At 36.4% G+C, this 21,026-nt stretch overlaps 1 protein-coding gene across 2 annotated transcripts in view; it reads left to right on the forward strand.

Moving 5' to 3' along the window:
- The window catches only part of arl15 (ADP ribosylation factor like GTPase 15), a 106,611-nt gene that overhangs the window by 5,991 nt on the left and 79,594 nt on the right, over positions 1-21,026 (forward strand). Inside the window, exon 1 of one of the 2 annotated variants that reach the window (XM_014468531.2) lies at positions 1,153-1,484. The exons of the other annotated variant lie outside the window; for it this stretch is intronic. Within the exon in view, the coding sequence (XP_014324017.1) occupies positions 1,431-1,484 (54 nt within the window). The 5' untranslated portion in view covers positions 1,153-1,430. Of the gene's footprint in view, positions 1-1,152; positions 1,485-21,026 lie in introns of those variants that run through there. 2 annotated transcript variants of the gene reach the window in all.

Genomic DNA, 21,026 nt, shown 5'->3' on the forward strand with positions numbered 1-21,026 from the left:
CTGCCAAATTCCTTTTTCTGTTGTAAGCAATATGGCATTTCAGCAATGTGAATGGTTTAGGTCATTTGAATATCTGTGATATTCTAGGTAGTGATGCTTCCTATGACTCAATTATGAGTGCAGGCCCTTTACTTCCCTGGTAATATTCACATTCATGGAAGTTTTTGGACTCATGCCTTTAAAGAGGCAGCAATGAACCTTTCGTATTTTATTGCTTTTCAGTTGTAGTTTCTTTCTGCTCAAGAGTTATTTTATTTAGCTCTGACCTGCAGTGTTGTGAATTTATTTTCAAGATTTTATTATTTTACAAATAATATTTAGAATATATTTTTCAAAATGGTCTAGATATAGCATATTTTCTGAAACTTTTTAAACTTAAAAAATAAAGTTGTCCTAAGCCATTGCCCTGCGGTCCTTGTGTATATGAAGAATTTAGTGTCCTTTTTTAATTTTAAGAATATAAAATTCACCATCTAACACATCAGATGTAATTTTTCAAAATGTACATGTGATGCAGGACACCTGTACTATGATGCAGGAGTGACGAGCATTAAAAGTGAAGGTTGCAAGGACACAGTTTCCCCCCCAATTTGAGACAAATGAAGCAGAGCAACAAAGCCATTCAAGTTGAACATTTACACACACCTTGAAAATCTATTTTCTTACCAAATTAAATTTTGAATTAAATCTGTTCATCATTTAACATCATTCAATAATTTAACAACCTGTCAGTGATTTAGTCCACCCACTACCCCAATGCTAGCTAATTTTAAATTATATATTATACCTGTCAGCAGGAGGCAATGCCAACCCCTACTAGATGGCTGAGATGACAAACAAGCTATTCAAACATGACTCACAGTTCTCATAAAGGCATTCGACAAAACGTCCCACAGCATTTGCTGAAATCCCTGCGACCACAGGAAGCTCAAGTGGTCAATCTTTTCATCCTTCTCCTTGCAGAAAGCAATGATTTTTATACCTGCTATATCTCTGCTTGCAGTACGGACATTGTGTGTGGGTGGGTAATGGTGACTAATCCAATTTGCAGTCTTATTCTAGATCTCTAGTTGCTGCTGAGTCCTTAATCTCTGTGGAGAGTGAGAGAAAAAGAGATACACTCAGTCGTAAGCTTGCGTCTGTCTGTTGATCCCTGTGGTAATAGTTTCTTATCTTTCCATGAATGAGCATGGCGGGTAAACACAAGGTCCTCCTCATCTAATACTTGCAAAACAAGGCAGTGTGAATGTTGGGATTTAAACGAAGAACTGGAGTGAGGCTATTGACAGCTGACTGCAAGACAGGCAAGAGCTGCAACTCATGCTGTCGGTCTGACACTGTTGTGTTCAGCTACTCCTGATCCTCCTTCGTCCATTCACTTATTCCCGAGGCTTGCTGGTTGCCGGGGGTTACGCTTGTTGTCGAGCACAATGTCGGAGCACATGCAGCTTTCCCTCGCCTTGTGCAGGATTGGGCTTTATAAGGTAAGAAAATGCAAAAAATGTGTGGCTTTTTTCTCACTTTTAAAGCAACACGGATGTGTTTTATTTTTTTCATGTGAGCTGGATTTAACCCCGTCCAGTTTTAGCGTGGTTTAATCTTGTTGTGTTTTGAAATGGGGACTGATCAGATAAAAGTGTCTGCTGCTTCACTGCTGCTTGGCCCCTGACAGAGGATTTCATTCAAGCGGTTGTTGCCTATAATTTAACATAAGAAAGGTGAAGGTGAGCGCAATTATATTCTGCTTTATGTATCAGCTCATAGCAACTGTCCTCAGGCAGTGTTGTAGGTGCCTCTGGATCTATTAATATTTTCCTAAGTGGGCCATGGTGGAAATTATTGTCAGAGTTTTTGCTGTACTTTACTAGTAAGACTTGTGTAAGAGTAATATACATGTATTGGCATTGTCCAGTGAGAGTGCAGTATGCAACAAGTTTCAAATCAAACAGACGTATTTTAGCTACAGCTGATGACTCAAATAATGTATTGTGAGGTTTGATTTTTATTCCTGTAAATATGTGAAATGTTTTGGTCTACATCAACAAACCCAAATTGTGGAGTGGGAATGTTACACGGGTGGCACTTGTTTGGTTTAAAATCTCAACCGTGACTCATTATTTTAGCCATGCAAGCATCATATGAGTAGTGAAAGCCAAAAACACTGTCCTGTTTAAAGGAATTTAAAGCAGCACAAATTATTGAGATAGTTTTTAAAGCTTTAGTGTAATTTAAACTCCTACTAATGTTATTTGACAGTTTTTTAGGGAACTTGGACTCTGAAATTTGCTTTTGGTCTGAAACTTACTGCACATGTGGCGTTGAATCATAATGGTGCACTTCATCAGTTAACACTCAAGTGTGGCTTTCCTTTCTGATCAGTTAGTGATGATACAAGAGCATGTGATCATCTTTTTTCCTACAAATAAAATTACAAACTAACTCTTTGCAATAACAAAGGTTCAATGAATGCAAAATATCTTGTAAAGAAATGTGGGCAAATATTTCTCCTCTGTGACATGAGAAACTGCAGTTGTGAAGGGGGATTGCTGATAGGTATTGCTGTTAAAGGTGTTTCTACAAAGTCTTGGGTGATGTTCACTTTTTGTCTTGGCTTTGTTGCCGTTTAATCAGCAATGACAGTCTTAAGTGTTCTCATACTTTTGATGTCAGATTTAAGCAAGAATTTTGTTGCAGAAACATGTGGGGAACTAAACTGCAGGCTGACATTTCACTCAGAAGCAAAATGATGTCTGACATCCCTTTCAGCCGACTGTAAAAGACTTTGCGTGGGAAGCCTAGCTGATTTTAAAATGAGGACAATTGAAAGTACAGACTACTTAACAGAACTACAAAGGCAGGATTTCTTCTTTTTGTGCATTGCAGGGATTCACTAAGATTTAAACCCCTGCTGAATCACCATCACAACATCCGGACCAGCTATTTATCCGGCCTTTAACATTTAACATATGTGTTTCTCTGATGGATTAAAGAAACATCACACTTGTATAAACATACACACAGACACTGGCCCCTACTTCCTTCTGGTGTTCATAAATACTGATGATGAAGAGAACTCTTCCATTAGATTTTCAGCTTAAACCACATTTGTAGTGCGTCAAGATAAAGTATATAGGATAAAATATATGGTTATTAATTAAGAAATAACATTTAAGAAATAACAATTTCAAGTGTCTAGGATATTTGTTGATGGATAATGGAGCTGTACTACGATGGACCTTACCAAGCTCCGCCCACAACCGACCCACGTGACAGCAAGTCTCACAAACAAAGCCTCGCGGCGCGTTGTTTCTATGTAAACATGACTCGATTAGTGCATCATTTCTACCGGATTTTCACAATATATCAGCTACTACAATGGATAGAGGAACTAAAAAGTTCATGTCGTCATCTGGGAGGAGGTTACTGGTTTCTCAGTCACAAGCTGGTTGCAAACCTGAGGCCAGCAGGTGTCAGTCAGCTATGGTAGATCTGAAATTTGGTTTGATGACCTCAATATGAGAAGCTACAGACTGATAGGAGGAACCAAAGAGCTCTGTAAAGGTAAAGGCAAATCTTCTGAAGTTGGGATATAATTAATTTAATTTCACATAATTACCACGGTAGAAGCCATTTGTTTGTTAAAATTTTATGAAATATATTTGTTCTATTTGATGTTTGTTGTGAATGACGTTTACTCACAAACGAACAAGGTAATTAGTCCAACGTTTAGAAACTACAGTGGCTGTAATGCGCCACAGCAAAGGGAAACAAAGGTAAAATAACCCAAACAGGTGATCAACTCAAAACCACTCTTACCTTTTTACTCTCTCTCTCTTTGTAGTTTAAGCACACCTGTTACCGTGGCAACCGCCTGTGCCCAGCAAGACGAGCAAAGATTAAATTAAAAACATAACATTCAGTCCGTTACGATATCAAGTTTCCAGGCTTTTGATATTTATTTCTCGATTATTAATCAGCGCTTCCCTGAACACAGCGATGGTTGATTGACTAGCTGTACTTGGTGCTAGAGTGGCTAACATGAGTAACAGTGTAGTCCAAAGCCTTTTCTGCTAAAATAAAGTCTTTAGTGTATGTCAGATACAGACACATTGGATATTGATCTGCTTAGCTAACGTAAGACTGTGTAGCAGACAGGCTTCAAGGTGTAGAAGTTGTATCAGTGCTGCCATTATGCTGCACTTAGCTAACAATTTTTTACTCATTTCACAAAATGAAACTCATATTATACATATGAGTTACACACAAAGTAAGATCTTTCAAATCTTTAATTTTATATTTTCAACAGGGAGTTTGAATCTCCTTGTTGCTTAAATGTGCTACGACAACTTGTAATTCGGCTGTTAATGGCTTTCAGCTAATAAAAACCCATACTATCACACTATGTGGAATGGAACATGATCAAAACGTCCACGTGTAGAGGTTACTGGAACTTGTTACCCTTTTGGTCTTTTAACTATTAGCAAGCTATGTGATTGTGATTAGGCTCTCTGTGTTCCTCTAATTATGTCATTAATGGACTGGAAAGTGTTGGCTTTAACCCTGAGGGGCTGGCCAAACCATCAAGAGTCTCAAGGCATGAGTAAGCATGACCTACTTTAAGTGAAAATGCAGAAAATGGCACTCTGCAGTTTACCTGAATTGGCTTCCAGATTAGGTCACATTAAAGGATGCAGAATTTGAAAAAAAGACAGTCCAAATCATTCACTACTAATACAAATGAATAATAATAACCCTAAATATATTTCCTTCAAAAATGTTAGACATGATATTATACATTTATAAGCATTTGCATTAACTGATAAATGGAGGTAAATATGTCTGCAGGTTCTGTCTGACTTATTTTGATTAATTGTTTTGGCTTTGCTGGTTGTTTGGTTACAGGTTGTAAGGAAACTTTTGTCTTGACAGATTGTGCAGCTCCTATCACACAGGTTACACCTTCATCCGCTTTCCCCTCTTAAGAATAAGATATTAGATCATTAAATCGAAGCTTTCAGGTCTGGTATGTAATATGTTTTTCAGAAATGCAACTTATCACCAGTAAATCCTTTTTGCTCAGTGAAAAAAATACATTTTATGGAAATTCATATTTTCTCGTTGCTACATATAGCTAACACTTTTTCCCAGCTGATTGTTGCTTTTGTCATATTGCCAAACGTCCTCACTGCTTTTGTCCACAAGCTGTCCTTTAGGCTTGTGACAAGACCACTGGTGCAGTTCAACACTGTTCTACTTAGCTTGTGTATTATTCTTACTGATAAGAACACATGAGAATAGTTTCTGCTTGGGTAGTGTTAGGTTATGGTGTTCATAATTCAGCCACTTTTCTGTGAAGTCAATAAATAATAAAGAAGTGAATTTGAAGTTTCTGTTTGCATACTCTGCAGCACTTTTAATATTCACTTGTACTGCTTTGTTCTCGATACAAACTGAGATACTTGCATTGAGAATTAATTCATTCAGAATATTAAGATAGTCCTTATGATGGGTACATCACTTCATCTGCTTTTCTTCTTAAGCTGATGTCTCCTTCTCTCTGGTAGAGGATAACTCTGGACTCATCAGACCCTGTGACCTTCTTCCATTTCTCCAGAGACCAATCTTTATGGTCCCTTACATATTGAAAACATTTTTTTCCAGTTAGCCTCAACCATTAGTGGTTTTCTTAAAGCTGCGCAGTAGTTTAGTCCCAATCCCTTGAGTTCCTTTCACATTGTGTGTGTTTGGAAATGCTTTATTGTCTTTCTTTAAATGTGCAATGAAATCAAATCAAACTATCACCGATCACTGTCATTCAGGATTTTTTTTGACCACATTACTTCCTCAAAGACTGAGAGATCAGATAATGAGGATTACTTCCTCATTATCTGAGAGATAATGTGTTGAACACTTTGTAATACACGTTTAGTCATTTCTGTAATTTCCTTCGATGTTTTCTTTGCTTGATGCCAATATTTTGACCCTTCTTAAACAGACTAACAGCTTCTCCATGACCACAGGATGTGTTTCAACATGTTTGTTTAAGAAATGAGAAGCTTTTCATTGCATCAGTTGGGATTACATAACTTGTTGCTAGCTGAAAGATAATTGCCCATGCACTAATTATCCAATAGGAGGCTTGTACCGATGTGCTTAGTTAAATCCAGGTGCACTTTTTTATTTAGCCAGGCAGTGTATAATATATACTGTATAACACACTGCTCTATGTGTTCTTGGCTTTCATTGGGCTATGACAGTCTTTTTTTTTCAACAATTTTTGGTTATTAGTTATTTAAGCACAAGATAGTTTCAATATGTATTGAACTGATCAATTAACACTTGATTGTATGTTTAAATTCAATAAAGTGTCTTCAGTAAATTTCAAATTTCTGTTTTTAGAAATTTGAGAGCCATTTGTAGTTTTCCAAACAGGCCCACCATCTTTTTCTTGACACAAAGCTTAATGCCAAATGTAACATTTGACCAAAAGTTTCCAGTGAAAACTTCTAAAGGATATCCTAATGCTAATCCATGTGTTTCATCCTGCTTTCAGATTTATCCTTTCAGCTTGGTTATCTACACAAATTTTACTGTTTTTATGTAGGCTGCACAATAACAAAAGTTTTATTCAGATTATTTTAAGTTGTACAGCTTCTAGGAACTCTGATAGACTGTTACTCTTTACCACAAATATTAATTTAACTTAATTAATTTAATTTAAAGTTATTTTATAGCCCTTGGGACTCATAAATATGTTATAGTTTTTTTCTGGTGCCTGTTATGTCACCGTAAAGTTCTCACACAGTAAATAAACCTTTCTTCTTCTAGCGTGTGAGCAGCGTACATATCCAACCTGCTTCCGTCTTTTCTGAAAGACAGGATGGGAGCAGCCATTGCGCCATCCTGGGCCACGAATATCCCATATTTCAAAATAAACATACAGTGAAATGATGACTAAGAGACCATGGAAGGCCACCCTAGTGACTGTCGAGTACTGTTCACTGCTTCCCGGCTGCCACTCTTCAGTAATTTGTTTTGTTTGTCCAAAGCCATTCTGAGAAAGTGTTTGGCTGTGGTCGCCAAGGAAAGAAGAAAGAGAAAGTTTCTGTTGGAAATTCACTAGCAGGCAGAGAAGGGCGATGCCACATTGTACTTCTGTTTAGACCACGGCTAGAACAATAAGATTTGTTTTTCATTTCAAAATGGTGTGCTTTTGTTGTAAACAATATTGAGTATTTATATCAAGGAGCATCAGATTTTGTGTTTAATTGAATCTGCAACAATGTTGGCTGGATTTTCTTTATGTTGATAATCAATTATAGAAAAAGGATAAGTTGCAAAACAGATTTAAAGCAACACAGGTAATGACTACTGCATGCTTGACTAATCTGCCTACCTTTTTAAAGCTGCAGGATGTAACTTTGATTTAAAAAAACAAAACAACTATTTGTTGAGACTATGTTGTGACACATTCGTATGTGACAGATAATATTTGAGAAAAATTAGCAACTTTGCCTCTTCCAGGTGCTAAATAAAAAGAAAAAAAGGTCCTCATGGTCCTGATTGGACCCTCCTCTGTCATTTAAGTGCTGTCATTATGACAGAGGAGCGCTGTCATTTATTCTTGTGAACTTGTGATAAAATACATCCTAAACCTGCAAATGAAAAACAGATTTCATTGACTGTAATTTGTTTTGCAATCTATCTTTTGTTTTTTTTTAAATATAAACTCTGTATGCGTGTGAATGAGAGACGTGCGTGCATTCACAAGCATAAATGACATAAATCAGAATTTTAATGTCAAAGAAAATCTAAGTGATGCAACATTTAGTTGTCAGAAAGAGAGTAGGTATTTTGATGTATTTTGAAGTTTTCAAACATGAATGGACTATTTCCTTTTTTTTAATCTGAGGCCATTCATAAGTGGATCCTCTAGCATGCTTCATTGTCCTTCTGCTAACAGTCTCCACTAGATGGCTGAGATTTTCTGGTACAAAGCATATTTCACGGTTCCATCAGTTACAGCAAGTCATTCATATCCTGAAGCAGCAAAACAGCCCGAGGAAGTTTGACTGTCGTATGGTGTTGTTTTTTTCCTGCAGATATTGTGTTGGTTTAACACCTGATGTAACCAAAAACACCTTCCATAAAATTCCAATTTTGTCTCTGCTGGTTTTTTTTTTTTTTTTTTTTTTTTTTTTTGTCTTGGTTCATAGAATATCATCCTAAAAGTCTCAGACCTCAACAAGATGTATTTGTCTGATATGAGGCAGGCATTTGTGCTTGGCTTAGTTCTTGTTTTGATCAGCTTTGGTTTTCACGTTGGAACTCTCCAATGGATGGAGTCTCTTGCCCAGTCTCTTGCGTTTCAGTGTTTCTTTTGTGACCTCCTGGATGAGTTGTTGATGCACGCTTAGAGTAATTTTTGTAGTACAGCTGCTCCATTATTCTGCATTTTCTCCATTTGGTGTGGTATGGTTCTCTGAAGACTCAAAGCTTTAAAAACAGCTTTGTAACTCTCCCTAGGCTGTAAATGTCAATCTCCATTAATTGACTTTTGTGTCCTCAGAAATAAAAGATTACATGATTTTTATTTGCATGTCTTATAATTTTTTGTTAAAATTGCAGTGTGTTCAATGTTCATTTGCCTTTTTGTTTTGCTCCATTAGTATACATTTTTTTTGTTAAACCAAAAGGAGTTGTAAATTATGGCAAAGCATTGACAGAGAGAAATAAGTTGCTATGATTGTGGGTGGTTGAGCTTGCAGTATAACTGCTTCCTCATATTCCTCACATTTCAACTTGCGGTTTCAGGTGTTTTTGTCATTTATTTAGTAATCTATTGACTCTCTCATCTGAAATGGATAAATCATGGCTTTTAGGCCATTAAGCTAGAACGCCACGCTGCTCTGTTAAACTAATAAATAATGTAACAAAAATACGTATTTTCTTTTCTTGCTAGCAGGAAACTCGACAGTCAAATAAGTGATGGTGTAACATCATCCTTGCAAATGGAGAGTTGCACTGCTGCTCAGTCCACTGTGAAAATATGTCTGTACAAACGTCTTCATTTTTTCAAGCACCTGACATAAGAGTGTGCGCGCAAATGATTCCCATTGACAGAGTCTCTACTCAGTGTAACAAATGGAAAAATCTGGGATTGCTAGATCTAGATAAAAAATATTAAGGAAAAAAAAAGTGTTGCCAAACTCTTTTCTTTTGTTCCATTTCTAAAAAGATTAAACTCTACACTTTTTAAATTAAATGCAGATGACTCAAAACAGCATCTCACACACACTGAAGTGAAAGCAATTCAGTTTATAGAGTTAATTTGTATTCCCCTGATTCACTGCAAATCTCATGTTAAGGACCAGATCATATGCAGAGTGTACTGTCAATTCAGTCCAATGATGTAGACTTACTTATGGTCAACTGGATATACAGTGTATATATATTTATATATATATAATTTCTAACTTAATTTGTATGTATTAATTAATATTGCAACAATCCTCCTAATAAGCATGTAGCGACAGGGAACAATAACCTGTGCTTTAATTGCAGACACAGATTTGCCAGAGAAACATCACATTTTATCAAGGCAGTCTCTATTCAGACCATTAACAATAGTATAAAATAATGCTGATGTTTGTCCTTAAAGTAGGTCTGAATAGTAGTTAAAAAAACGTAAGAATCTATAAGACTAACCTGCTTTTAATTGGTTATGTTGATTGGAGAGCATGTTTTACTAACCGCCTACTTTTGCAACTAATGTCAAATGTTTTTGCAAGTAAATGTAAAATTTTTTGTGCTGAATCATACTTGTTCCTTTTTGTCTTTTAGTTCAAGCTATGAAATCTGTATCTGCTATACCACCGCAACAAAATTCATTTCCGTTCGTTCATTCAAACATTTTTCAAATATTATTAAATGCCAAAACTATGGAGCTGGAGGTTCTCAATTTGCTGGCTGTCATGGCTGAGAAATGAAAATGTTGTGCATTCCTTGTGATCGAGCCAATCCTGTCCACCGAGGCCTGATCCACCCACAAATGTAATCCGCTTTGATACGAATGGTGAGAGAGCGACACAATCAGCTTCCTTTTTCATCAAATGCAGATATTTCTGTTGTCATGCAGGGGCAGCATGAAGAGATGGAGACAGCTGAGTTTTACCATCTGGCCATCAATGATTTAAATCACATTTAGCTGAAAGCAGTATTTTTAAAGATTCAAAACATAAAAAAGCATTCAAGGCAGGAATATTTGCCTTCCTTGAATGACAGATGTTGATAAAACAACCTTTAACTTTTATAAGTAAGCTGCAGTGAACTGTAATTTTTTCACTCCAGTTTTAAAGAAGCCAACAGTTTCTGCAAATCTTAGAATCTTAGTCAGCTGCTTCTACAGATGAAGAGCACAGAGCCAGCTGGTGTATTCAGGCCCGTGATTGTTCAGTGCTTTATAGACCATCAATAAGATTTTAAATTATTTCATTTGACAAACAGAATGTTATTGTATTGATTTAAGGACTGGCATAAGCACATTCTGGTTTAGAAAAAACTCCAGAGGCACATTGCAATAATCTAACATAAAAATTAAAGAATGTAGATTTTCTTTTGTGTGCATGTCCTGTTTTGACAGGAAACTCTTTATTGTGGTAATACTTGGAAGTATGGTGACACAAAAGAATAAAGTTGTAGTTGTAGGTCATTAGCATTGGTATTGTAAGAGATGTAGTGCCTCATATTCTGAAATAGGGGAATAACATTGGTGCAGAATAAAAGTCACCTGAGAGTAGAGCCCAGAGGTATCCCATACTCCAAATACATTTAGTACAGAACCAGACAATTCCACACCTTTCCAGTCTTTAGTTCAGAATGTTAACTCTCTTGGATGCGGTTTTGAGATCCAGTAAAATCAAGACAAATGTTTTCTTTTTAAACATTTTTAAATGTATGAAGATGCAAGCCATTCAAAACCTTCACTAATAGACTCAGTGCTGTGGTTGGCTCTGTTAGACCGTTTTCTTAAAATGTTTATTATAAATAAACTAAACATATTTTTTCCTCTAAGATCCTCATAAGAACAAATCATTTAGGTCACAATTTAGGAAAAAAGGGATAAAATATAGGTGAAGTATTGCAGACTGAAACTATCTAGGTCATTCTAATTTAGTTATGTTGAAACCATTTTTATCCCACAAGAGTTTCTTATCTTAGATCAGTGGTTCCCAAAGTGTGGGATGCGCCTCCTAGGGGGGGCGCAGTGCCACTGCAGGGGAGGGGGGTGGGGGGGGAGCGGGAAGCAGCATGGATGAATGAAAAAAAACAAAAAACAGTTACACTAAAGTGTTTCACTGTAAAGATAGTTTGTAGTGTGTTTTGTTGCAACCTGAAGTGTGAAATAAACTTCAGTGGAGTTTGAAAACAAAATATGTGTAAAGGTTTATGTCTGGTTGAACGATGTGTCTGCCCAGTTTTTTTTTTTTTGTTCTTTTTTGGGGGTGATTTTATTGTTATTCATAGGGGGGCCCACAAAATCTTTGGGAACCACTGGGGGGCCCCAGAAGAAATCTTTGGGAACCACTGTCTTAGATCAACTTTTCTCATAATCTGACCGCTTTATTGTCCTTAAACAGAAGAAACTCTGCAGATTCAGGTTAAGTTTTCAGGTCAGACATGGTTATTAATATCAAAAACTCATATTGTTTAAGATTACTGGAGATTTATAAACTTTATTGAGCATGCACCTTTACAATCTAATGCTTTTGGCTTCTTTAAGCCAGCTGGTTATGTAAAACAGTGGTGTCTAAACTCAGTCCTAAAGGGCCTGCATCTTTCATGTTTTAGTTCTCTCCCTGGTGGTAGCAACAACCTTTTCAGCATGTCAGTGTTCTTCTTAGGCCTTCTAATGAGCCATCATTTGATCCAAGTGCTTTAAACTAGGGAGAGAACTAAAGCATGCAGGATGCCGGCCCTCAAGAACTGACTTTGGATACCAAGATTTATTAAGATTTAAAGAAAGGATAGTGGCGCCCTCTGCTGAAATTAAGCAGACACTGCTTTGGATTATCAAAACCAACTGACTATACAATAGTGAACGATCACAAACATTAGTGAAGTTTTGAGTGGAGTAAACATAGTCAAATACAGCAAGCAGATGAAAGAGTGAGCCAGTTGCTGCTCTGGTTGCTGTGCATCATGTCCTAAAGATGTGCATATGCAACACCATATAAAAAAAAGAGACTTGTATGACTTTCATTAAAAAATACTGTATATTTTTATACAGCTAATAATAAAAATATTAGATTTGCGTAGAATAAAACTGTCCAAAAATGAGAGATTTTTGGACAGTTTTTTTGTGTCAGATATCTGTAAAATCTGCATCCGGTAATTGGAGTAGCTGGAAAATACCTGTATTAACAAGGGAAGATTGCTTGAATATTTTCAACCTTAAGAAAGAACTCAACCCAGCTCAGATTCATATGTCACAGCTTCTTTTTGCAAAGGAACAGTAACAAAACTGCCATTGTGTAGCTCCATTCACACAATGCTAAACATAATTATTTTTTGTCTTAGTGTAGTAAAGTTGTGGGTGCTCTGTTTTATTGTTTTTGTTCTATCTCAAGTTAAATATGGATTTAAATGGTTTGCTACATTTTCTTGGAAAACTATTGCACTTTGAATATCCAAGCTTGGAAACTCTACCCTCTCTAGTACACTTATAAGTAAACAAATAAGAAAACATGAAACATGTAAAACCTGATTAAAGTTGTCTTGCTTGCATAATGCGTTATAATGTAGCCTCCTTTTTGTAACATACCCCAAGATGAGTGCTGTTTCACGTTATAGTTCTTTAAAATAGTTCAGAAAGAGAGAGAAGAATCTGAAACAGCCATCTGCACAATTGCATGTCCCTGTGTCCTGTTCATGTTGTCAGAACTTCCTCTAACAGAAAAACTCAGGAGTATTGTGGGGGGTTTTTTATTTTTATTTTTTTAACATTCATCTCTCATGGTCACTAATTTTATAGTAAGCTCATACTCTCCCTCACAAAAGTCTGAATAGCTGACATGCCTCATACATTTTTATATAGAGTATATATAGAAGTTTTCAATTCACTGATAAAGCTTTCCTTCTGTTTTTAACTTTGTGTAGCTGTTTATCCATCGGTTATCATCTGCTTCTCTCTTTTGTGTGCTTTTTAAAACCATGAAATGTTTTATTCATACTTGAAAATTCTCAGTAATTTCCAGTCTCTAATGATGGAAAACAGAGAGAAAACAGGAAATTCTTCTGCTTCAAAGCCTGAAGCAAGAAATGTAATATGTGCACCTGATAAATGACTTACTCACATTTAGGCAGCAAAACCACCGATCAAATTAACAAATTTTACAGCTGTGGATAGTATTTTTTTTTCTCTTGGGGGATGATTGTTTATAAACATAATCAGTTTTGGCGCTATCATTCTTTCTCCTTTCTCCAGGGGAATTTGAAAGCAGCCTTTCCAGAAAGCTGCTGCATTGGGTAATGTGAAGCAATAAATATCCAGCCTTTTTTATTTTTCATCTGTATCAGATCTGCACACAATGTTGCAATTTAGAAACATAAGTAATCATCAGTAGTATTTCCTATTGTGAGCTAAGAATTATTCAGAAAACTTTACTTATTTGTCCTCTGGGGGGAGCCATCCAATCATTGTTTTACTTACTTTCCAGCTCATATGTTCATTTATTGCTAAAGAGGATTACAGTTATATCTACAGAAAAAAAACTATTGCTTCTGGATGTGCTGCTTGATTTATTATTGTTTTTACAAGCCACACCATCCACATCTCTCCACATAGACTATTCTGATTATTGCTATTGAAATATTTAATATTTACAGTAAAGTATTAAGGGAAAATATGGGTCTGCATAAAAGTTGAGTAAACAATTAAAAAAAACGTATTTGATCAAAAACCAAATAAAAGAAAATTTATGTAAATTAGGAATGCCTTAAATCTGTCCCGTCCGACCTTTTGAAAGTTAACCTTGGGTCCTTTTGTTTCCAGATTCTGCTTGACTTTTTGATGTCCAGATATAGGTTATACACATCTATATAGATGGTTTCTCTTTATGAAAGCAGGCCTCAGGAAGGGCATAGGCTATGTAGGAACCAGGTTGGCGCTGTTCGTCAGCTTTATGTCGGCCTGTGATGGATCATGGCACAGTTGGCCTCTAACTGTTCTTTCCTGTTTTTGACTAAGTAAATGTTTCCCTCTGTGCTTAGTCATTTATGAAAGCTGCTTTGCGCAATACTTCCATACGCACAACATCTGTCCATCAGACTCAACTCTGACACCACGTGTGTGTGTGTGTGGTCACATATGTCTTTTTTCCATTCTTTTACTCTAGTGTCCGTCTCTCTTGCTAAGTTTTTAGATCATAATCTGACTGGATCACATTGAGCTGTTTCAAGTCTCACATGGTATTAATTTGCAGTTATATTATTTATGTAGTCATTTCCCTGAAGCATTGCATTAATAGATTTTTATATGAGCTGTAAAAATATCTCTATCTATATGTACATATATAAATATATATTTCTGGTAGATTTGCTGTTTATCCTATAAAACATTAAACATCTTTATTCATAGTATGTGTAAGATTACTCAGATCAATTTTGAACCACATGCAAAATTGCTAATCACCTTATTGGATCTTAAAGTACTAAAGTATTTCCGTTTTGTAAGCAAATTGATGTAAATTAGTGTTTCCATATATTGATAGTCCATGTAACGTAAAAATCTTCGGTTGTATGATGTGATTTTCTTTTGTTCCCTTTGAAGTAGAAGCAACATGTGGAGTCTATTTGCTTTAGTCATGCGCTGCCTGTGTGGGATTTAGTCATACATTTTGCATAGTTGTAGTCCACACACTAATAACCTCTCAGCTTTTTCGATCTTCTTCATGTTTCACATACACATGCGCGCACACATGTGTATGTGAAACTGTTAAAAAAGCATTAGCTCCACATGTGTTTGTGGTGTTGACTCTGCTTCAGTGCATCAGCTTTGAGGCAAAACTCACAAATCTCAGACTATGGAGGTAAAGTTCTGAAGGTGATTAGAGGCGTGTAAGTGTATAGTTTATGATCCACGTCTTTGTCTTGATGTAAAATCAAATATTGGGCTAAACAGAAGACGCAGAAGTTTGTCAGATTTTTCCCGGTAATCATCTGCTTTGCATTTTCAGCAGCCCTCAGAAAAACAGTATTTTTGTTTTTGTTTTCAAAAGCACGTAAAGCGCATGGCTGGTTCAACTGAGGCTAGTGTTACGACTGGTGTCATCAACTTAATTATGTAAATATGAGTGTGCAGATGCCTGTCACTGATTGGTCCGTAGAAGATGACGGAGACGTCCAATTGGTGGCCTCCCGGAGGCGACGGATATAAAAGCTGCAGACGTGGACTTCCTGCCATCCATCCTCAGCTTGTCTCAACTGGCCACACTGTTTGTCTGTTAACACCATGTAAAGTTCTGGAGTTTGTAGGAGTGAGCTGCCGTTTATGTTTGCTTAGTTTCCTCATGCTTTTCTTAAGTAGGGAGGTAAGTTATTGTCATTTGGTTTATTTATTTTCAATTAGGTAAGTTTTGATTAATATTCAGATAGTTTCCTTTTGTTTGTTGTTTTCGGCATTATAGCTCACTCTGAAGCCATATGCTCCATTTGTAACATCTTAATCAAAAATACATCTTTTTAAAATAAATGACTTTATAAAATGTTCAACTTTGTGTGTGTTGGCTGCTTGGGATCTGAAGAGGATGGATCCTGCATGTTATGATCTGGCCACCCCTAGACGGGTCGTAACACTAGACAGATTACTGTGCAAAACAAAACATCTTTAATTTTACTCTTGAAAATAAGTAAAATGTTGCCAAAGGCTAAATGACCTCACATGCATAAATGTAATTCAGTGTAACCTTGTAGTTGCTGCTCTAATCTAATATTCTGTGCTCAGTCAAAATGATGAATGTTATCTTTTTTGTCAAAGTCTCAGGTGAATAAAGTTGTACCAAGCTCAATCTGGTTTTGTAACTGAAGCCAAAGTTTAGGACAAATAATTACTTAAACTCCCATCAAAGCTTAACTTGCCTTATTGAAAAAAATGGTTTGTATTTTGGTAAAAATGTGAAGAAATGAAGCACATTTTGTGAAACATCAAGTTGCCATGTTTATGTGTATTTATTTATGATGTAGTGTTGTTGCATATATTTAATCTACATTTTGATTAACAATGTAAAACTGAATACTACTTTTTGCCACAATATAACATTTGTTTTTTTTCCTACATAGATAATGCTCACCTGACCATCTTGCGCTGAAATTTCAGTCCTGTATATACAGTCTGAGTCCCTTTAACTGGTGAAATAATTATTTGGCAGAACATTTAAGTTATTTGAAAACCTGAATACTGCCTTTTCAGTTTCTCCAAGCACCCGTCATATCATGGCAATTAAATATTTATTGGCGCAGACGAAGTATCTACATTGTGTTTGAATAAGAAAATTTGTTATTTGGACATTGCCGCAATATTTGTATAGGATTTTGTGGTAGGGTGGCTGTACTGAATCATTATCAGATGCATAGAGGATTGGGAAGGACTTAAATCTTTATGCGCCATAGAAATGCAAGGCCTGCACCCATCAGTGTGATGAAGATGTTTCATTTAACACACTGTCTTGAATCCAGGTGTAGGATAAAATGCACAGTGAGACATTTTTTTCTGTCTTTTAGATTTTGATTCTATTGCTTACACATGATCATGTGTACAACAACAATACTGGCATCATGTCTTCTGGACATCCTTCCTCATCCTATGCTAGTTTCATATGGAAAAGACTTGCACATTATGTGAAGTACGTATGAATCATGTATTTTTTTTTATTTTTTTATCTGGTTGTGCAAGACTCCCACTTGTATATCTAAATGAAAACCAGTCATGCGAGCAACATTGCTCAATTTGGCTTTTGGGGAACTACTGAGGTATAAACTGCTGAGGGTCTGAGGGCTTGTTGAAAGATGGTCTTTCTTGTATCAAAAGAAAATATGACAATTGCATCACATGGTGACGGAGTAAAAGCAGCTGGGATCACAATATGGTGGTCGTTTTAAAATTACATAACCATTGTGATACTCTAAATGAGAAAATGCTATGAAAAGAACAAAGTAGGGTTCGGAGGCTCGTTAACAGTTCTCGGTTCATTTCAGGGCTGAGGTCACATGTTATCCTCCCAGCCCTTCAAAAGCAGATGGAGATAGTTTGATAGTGTATTTCAGTACAGGGTATAAAATTTTTCCAAAATATTTCTTTCCCTGGAAAGTTTTTAGACATTTTGTCAAGTTACAAGCCAAAAACTTTAATGAACCTTGTTGTAATTTTATGTGACAAATCCAAAAAGTAGAGAATTAATTCACTGTTTTTAAAGCTCTTTTGCAACTTAAGAGCTAAAAAATGGGCTGTGTGGATCCCTGCAGCTCCTCCAGTTACCATAAGGTGCATGTCTGATTAACCCTCACCTCGCCCGGGCTTAGACTTTATAGCCGTGATTTGGTAGGTTTGAAGTTGCCCCAAAGTGCCTAAATATTCAAATTATGGTTTGACTTATAGAAGGAATAGTGTGTTCAGGGTTGTATGTAGTACTAGTTTTCCACCACACATGGTGTTTTGCACGTAGACCAAAAAGTTACGTTTTGGTCTCATTTGATCCAGAGGACCTTGTTGTAAATTGCAAACATGAGTTCTTAGCTTATTGTAAACAGTAGTTTCCTTGGGGCAATGCGTGTTGTAGACATTTCGTGGGCGCCCCATGTATGCAGGCTATTAGTTCTCAACGCAGCCACCCGTGGTTCGATTCCTGTCAGTGGGATCTTTGTTGCATGCCTTCCTTTATTTTCTCTCTCCGCATTTTCTGTTCTTACTCCAGTCAATAAAACTTAAGAAGTGAGACAAAAAAAACTAAAAACATTTTTTTTCCCTCTTGCCACTTTCTCATAAAGGTCAGCTTAGTGGGGTAAAATACTTGAGTTTTTTCTATTGACAGATTCTGCCACCACTGCTTCTTGGCTGTTACTTTCATCAATGCCTTCTGTACAAGCGAAAAAAGGAGGTTGTGCCCTCCTCTTTCCACATTTTGGAATATTGGTTGGAGAGTGCTCCATTTTGTGAGATGTTCAAAGCTGTGGATATTGTCTTTTAACCTAACTCGGCTTTAAATATCTCCAGAATTTTATCTCTGACCTGTCTGACCTGTCGGGGGGTGTTGGCGTGTGTGTGAGGGTGTGTGTGTTTTACTCTACAATCAACCAACCATATATTAAAAGGTCCTAGAGTATGTGATTGATAATACCCAATGATTTCCAAGGCCTTAAAACTTCCACACCGAGGTTTTAAATATTGAGAAGTGAGTTGTCATTGTTAAACTACTCAGGCTTTGCTTAATTGGCTGTTTTAGTGCTGATCTGTTCTTCACATTTTAGCAACTTTGATACCTTCTGCTCAGGGGTTTCATGGGACTCTGTTTAAGTATCTGAACCATAAACCTCCAATTTGGATCTTTAAATGAGTGAGGAGGGGAGGAGTGCTAGACTGACATGTGGGATGGGCTGTGCGCAGTGTTTATGGTCTCGCAGTATGGCGTGTTTTTTTTTGCGTGAGGCCACAATGAAAGGAACCTACAAGAGGGGTCTCCTAATTTCCATAATTAACTGTTGACACTAACTGTGCTTAATGAAGGCCTATTAAAGAGATTGACCCTTTTACTCAGCCAGTCCCTGGGAATGAAGCTGAAGGTTCTTCAGCAAAGGTTAAAACTATGTGTCTGGTTAACGTCCAACAAATGTGCTTCAATTCTTTCAAGTCTTAGATTCTGTCTCAGTGGAAAAGGTTTTGGGACAGAATGACCTGAGATTCTGAAGAAAGCTCTACTGGAATGAGCAACACTTTCTGATAAATATCTAAAGCATGAATACAGTATTCTGGAAGAGCACAAGCACAATGGAATCAGAATGAGATACTGGTCAATATGACTGATGTGTGACACAGTTAACTCTTTCCAAACTTTCTACCATCTTTGCAAGATTTTTCCTTTATGGAGTTTGTTAATATGTTCATGTCCTGTTGGCTCTCTAGTTTATTTAAATTTTATTTTATTTATTCTTAGCTCGCTGTATTTTTTTCATATTTTTTAGTTTTCTTCTTTTATTCAACACTCTATACGGACCCCTTAGTGAACTCAGCTAATGAATAACAGCACTCTAGTGTACTGAAGTTCAAAAACAAACCTGTCCGAAAAGAAACAGAAAATCTTCTAATATCTCAAAGCTTCAAATCTTATTTATCTCAGATAATAAAAATGTTAGGTACTCATTTCACTTTCACCTCAGAACCCATGTGCATTTGCAAATGAATTATGGCTTCCAAGTAACGCAGATGATGCTTTTTTTTGTTCTATTTTTTTAAAGTGCTTACGTTTCCTGATTAAAAGACAAAGGTCGAGAATGTAGAGTTTCATTTTTGACAATACATTGACTCAAAGTATCACCATAATATCAGTGTACAGGTTAATACATGAATACATACTTTGCATAAAATACAGTCTGTTGAATGGAGTCTAGCTGCATTACATGCCAACATCTGATGCAGGTAATCATACCCAAGACACTAAATGTAATGGTGTACGAATCACCAATATCTCTACTTAATTTTCGAGTATTGTACAAACCTACTGCTAAGCATATATTTAAAGGGGTTTGAGGTAAAGAGTTTATATGAAGTTTCATGGGTCAGTAAGGTATGCCATAGCATGGCCAATGCCTTCCTTCACAGTTCCACTTACTTCTCATCTTCCTTCAGTGCTCCATCAGGGATTCCTCCCATTGAGTTTGATTTCTTTGTTACATATCATTCACCCTTCTCACTCTACCTATTTCTTTTTTGGTAACTATTAATAAAAGCCCCTACTGGTAAAAAAAAAAAAAAAAAACGGACTCTAGTCAATAATATGGACAATCAGCTTCTCATCTCAGATTTATTTATATATAAATATATACATTTCATATATATATATATATATATATATATATACACTCTCTCTCTCTCTCTCTCTCTCTCTCTATATATATATATATATATATATATATATATATATATATATATATATTTGCAAATAATATGGCTTAGTGTTTTTATGCGGTCTAAAGAAAGAGATTTATGGGTTTGAAGATTTTCATCATTTACTTTTCATTTTTGAATTATAGCAGATGAGGAGATCCTTCAGTACATGTTTCTGAGGAAAGAGAGTTGTATGACAATTTTTTTTCTATTTAGTTAGCTGTCAGTAGATTCATTCTGTATGAAAATGGGCTACAAATGATGCAAGTGAGACAGTACCCTCCCCACCCACTTATCCTTATTATGTCTGTGAGATGAGGCCCCTCACACTCCCCCGCTTTGGTTCATGCACACTAGTTTCAGGGCCTTCAAAAGGGGGCCCCTCAAGCTTTGATCCCTTGTATGTGTGCAGCAAAACATCTTTTTGCCCTACACTGTCCCCATGAAAGTGTTTGCTGCAGCCACATGCTAATGTTAGCAAGCAAATTGCCTGTCCCAATTTTAAAATGTACACATTTCAACATTCCCAAGGGGTACGCCTTGAACCCCTCAGTTCTATTTGCCATCTTATCTACCCTCTGGCTGTCTCATTGAGTAAAGGTCTTCCTGTCTGAGTGCAGATGCCTTTTCATTATCTCAGATTTCTGCTTTCTTGTAAGCTGCTGCTGTCCTTGTCTATATTGCTATGTATGCTGATGTACTGAAAACACATTTGGTGGGTATAAATGTGAGGATATGATGGGTAATTTATTGAGTATTAAGTCATGTCACATCTTCAAGCTATATGTGTTTCCTGATGGGCTCTTGTTCTGAACATTGCATTCGTAATTGGGGTCAAGGGTGTGGAATTAAGTCAATTTACTAAGGCTAA

This window comes from Xiphophorus maculatus, chromosome 12 (genome assembly GCF_002775205.1).
Source record: "Xiphophorus maculatus strain JP 163 A chromosome 12, X_maculatus-5.0-male, whole genome shotgun sequence".
Lineage (NCBI taxonomy): Eukaryota > Metazoa > Chordata > Actinopteri > Cyprinodontiformes > Poeciliidae > Xiphophorus > Xiphophorus maculatus.